Source organism: Condylura cristata, unplaced genomic scaffold (assembly GCF_000260355.1).
Source record: "Condylura cristata isolate star-nosed mole 26May11 unplaced genomic scaffold, ConCri1.0 scaffold00015, whole genome shotgun sequence".
NCBI lineage: Eukaryota > Metazoa > Chordata > Mammalia > Eulipotyphla > Talpidae > Condylura > Condylura cristata.
The window spans coordinates 820,553-824,057 of record NW_004567116.1 but is presented as its reverse complement, the minus strand read 5'-3'; the positions used below and the strand labels follow the sequence as shown (position 1 = coordinate 824,057).

At 64.0% G+C, this 3,505-nt stretch overlaps 1 protein-coding gene across 2 annotated transcripts in view; it reads right to left on the bottom strand.

Moving 5' to 3' along the window:
- The window catches only part of TMEM134 (transmembrane protein 134), a 5,680-nt gene extending 2,181 nt beyond the window's left edge, over positions 1–3,499 (bottom strand). For both annotated transcript variants that reach the window (XM_012725067.1, XM_012725068.1), the window contains exons 1-5: positions 3,321–3,499; positions 2,429–2,493; positions 1,958–2,047; positions 1,793–1,869; positions 62–106 (exon numbers count right to left, since the gene is read on the bottom strand). In XM_012725067.1, the coding sequence (XP_012580521.1) occupies positions 62–106; positions 1,793–1,869; positions 1,958–2,047; positions 2,429–2,493; positions 3,321–3,494 (451 nt within the window). In that variant the 5' untranslated portion in view covers positions 3,495–3,499. The remainder of the gene's footprint in view (positions 1–61; positions 107–1,792; positions 1,870–1,957; positions 2,048–2,428; positions 2,494–3,320) is intronic.
- Positions 3,500–3,505: the final 6 nt, after the last annotated feature.

Below are 3,505 nucleotides of genomic sequence, written 5' to 3'. Positions count from 1 at the left end.
TGGGAGGTGGAGGGGCTGGCCCCGGACCGGGCACTGCCCGCGGGTCAGGAGGGGCGCTCACCTGGGGAGGGGGCCACCTCCAGTCCCACGCCGACCAGGATCAGCACTGCACGGAGGGAGCAGAGGGGCCAGGGCGGGAGCAGAGGGGCCAGGGCGGGAGCAGAGGGGTGAGGGTGGGAGCAGAGGGGTGAGGGCCGGAGCAGAGGGCAGGGGGCACCCCCACTCGCACCTGCCAACTTGATGAGACCTGTGGAGCGTGCCCCCCCCCTCCCGGGGCTCAAGGTCCCCCTGGTAAGGCGCTCCCCAGGGAGCTCACCAAGCTGTTTTCATAGCAGGGTTGGCAGTGAACCAGATATTTTTGTCAGTCACTCAACAAACATTTCAGGGGCACCTGCAGTGAGCCTGGCACTGGGGAACCCAAGGTGAAAGTTGCCCCAGTGAGACTGTTCCCTAGCACTGCCTCACTGAGGGCACTGGGCAGGCGGCACGTTCCACAGGGCCTGGCAGAGCAGGGAGCAGCAGCGACAGCAGACAGCAGTTAGCTGGTATTCAGTGACCACTTGCCAGGGCCAGCTTTGGGTGGGGCCCGAGCTGCACACTGTCTGTTTGTCACCCTGACCCAGTAGCAGGGACTATCATCACCCCGTTTCCCTGAAGACAGGGACACAGGAGAGGTCACCTGCCCATGGCTGTGGCTACCTCTGGGAGGTGGCGGTGCTGGAGTCCAGGGGTGTCCCTGAGGGCCGGGCACAGGAGGCTACTCCAGATGTGTCGAAGAGCGCAGCAAAGGGACTTAGGGCTTCTGGGCACTTCTAGCTCTGAGTGGGCAGAGCCCACGGCCCTAAGCAGCTGTGCAGAGTGATTCAGCCCTATCACACCCTTTTTTGAGGTACACAGTGGTCTTGCCCCCGCTGCAGAGTCTAGCTCCCCACCTTGCCCTCCTCTCGCTCACTGGGTCCGAACAGTTGAGTGAGCCACGCTGGGGCCTATGGGGTCTGTGAGCAAGCCCCTTCATCCGCCCACTTGTCCTGCCTTCTGGAAACGGACAGTGATAATGCTGGTTCACTGGGTCAGTGAGAGAAGAGTGGCCAGGCAGGCGGCCAGGACACCACGCTCTCGCACACGGCGGCCGTGGGCTGGGAAGCACTCAGGCAAGGACCAAGGGCATGCTTGCCTGGCTTTATGGTCGGGGGCCTGCTGGCTGGGGCCCCTAGCCTTGGGGGGCAGCTCCTTGATCCCAACCCTAAATCCCTGTGGGGACGCTGACTCCTCAGTCCCCTAGAGTGAGCATGGGAGTCAGATCCGCCTGCTGTGTGCCTTAGTTTCCCTTTCTGAGCCGGGGGATGGGAGAGGTCCCTGTCAGTCCTATATTCCAGAGGAGGGAGGTGACATGTGCCAGGGATCAGCTGGCAGGCGCTCAGCACCTCTGCTGCGGGGCCGGGCTTTCCCCAGCACCCATCCCTACACACAGGTCTGGGTCGAGGCCCTCCGCCAGGCTCACTGGGGCTGTAAGGCGGGAAATGAGCTGCCTTGTTCCTGGCTCCAAGCAGACACGGCAAAGGGAGTGATCGGGTGGTCTGGCTCGGGAGTTAAGCAGGCTGCTTTAGAAAGGAAGACAAGCTTGTGCCACGGAGCCAGGTCCCTCTGTAGCTGTGTGCCAGGCCTACTGCTCTCAGGCTGAATGGGGTGGGCGACGGCTGCCAGTGGGGACTGGGGAGCTGGAGGCTCGCTGAGCTCAGGGACTGCAGTGTACACAAAGGCCCTCCCAGGAGTACCGGCGTGGGGCACTCACCCAGCCCCAGCAGCAGGAGCAGGAAAGAGGCCAGCACGATTCGAAGGTTCTTCTGGATCAACGGGTGCTGGGTCCAGCTGGGAGTCAGGAGAGGGGGTGGGTGTGAGCCAGGGGAGGGGCGGGGGAGCGCGGGGCTGCCAGTGCCCTTGAGCGGGCAGGCCTCACCTGCAGCAGGCTCTGTAGGAGCGCTGGGTGCCGTTGCTGATGGTGCTGAAGGACCACTGCGAGCTGCGGATGGAGCTGCCTCGGGAGTCCCTGTGTGATGCAGCGCAGGAGGGGCCGGGCAGGTGAGGAAGGGGCCCCTTGGGCAGGTAGCAGGGGAGGGTGCAGGCAGGAGGGCAGCACATCCCTGCAGGGCAGGACGGTGGGAGAGGCTGGGCCGGGCCAGAACTGGGAGCTCTATAGGCAGGACGGTGGGGGCCTGACGGGGAGGTGTTTCTGCAGGATGGGTGAGGCTAGGGTAACTCTTCAGGACAAGGCACCCCATCAGGACAGTGGGGGTGAGCCAAGAAGCCTTTTGTAGGACATGATGTGAGAGGGCTGGGTGAGGTGAGGTGGAGGGCTGGGCAGGGCTTGGGTCAGGAGCCAGAGGCTTTGGGGCTAGGGGTACAGGGTGGGTCCCCACCTGGCCCTGACCTTGTGCTGACTCCCCCATCCGGTTCTGGAGAGGCCTGGGCTCCATCCTCATCATTCTCCAGGTTCTATTCCAGAACACAGGGCTCAGGTTCTTCCTCCCCTCCCAGGCCAGGTGGGAAGCAGCCCCGCAGCTATCTCTGCCCGGCCTGGCCATGTGGCAGCCTGACAGCTGCTTACCTGGCCCTCCGCCCTCCTAGCAGAACAGGTTTGATGATTCACAGAAACCGAAACCCAGAGAAGAGGTGGGTGTTGGGAGTTTTGGGGGGCAAGAGGTGGCAGAGGCTGTTTGAGGGCACTCAGTATGGGTCCAGGACCGGGTATTCTCCCGCTTGAGTTAGGGTGGCATTCCTAGGATATTTCAGGGGGCCGCATGGAGGTTCTCAATTGGGGTGCCAGAGAAAGGCGGGCCCAGAATTTCCAGGAGCACAGGAATCTGGTTCAGGATTCCAGGAAAAAGACTGTAGAGTTGGTGGAGGTTCTCATGTGAGTGGGGGCTGCCAGTTCGCGGGGGTGGGGGGAGTGGAGGTGGGTGGGGCAGTGACTTCCATAAGGGAAGCGGGGCTGCAGGTTTCAGTAAGATCGGCTGCGGTGGACGAGGTCCGGCTCAGGTACTGAGCGCTCCCGCCCAGCGGGGGTCAAAGGGCAGGGGCTTTGCGGGCGGTCTCCCGCGGGAGGCGCGGGATGAGATGCCGTCCTGGCTCCGGGTTCTACAGCGGCTGCTGGGCACCGAAATCTGAGCCGAGGGTCTGGGTAAAGGCCTGGGTCAGAGGCCACGTCCGAGGAGGCGTTTCCCGCTTAAGCGGGGGCTTTCTAGGTGGGTTCTCCCCTGCCTGCGCATTCCCCAGGGTCTTTCCGGGCCCCGGGCGGGGGAGAGGTGGGCCGGGCCGTTCACCTGGTAGCGCAGCCGTGACTGCTTTTCCTCTTCGGTCACCTCGAATCGGGCCCGGCGCTCGAAGTGCAGCGGACCGAAGCGAGCGACCCCGCTGGTTTCGGGCCCAGGGCCCGCATCCTCCAGGGACAGCTCGAAGGCGTCATCGATGCAGAACTGGGGCCGGGCGGCGCTCATGGCCCGGGCCC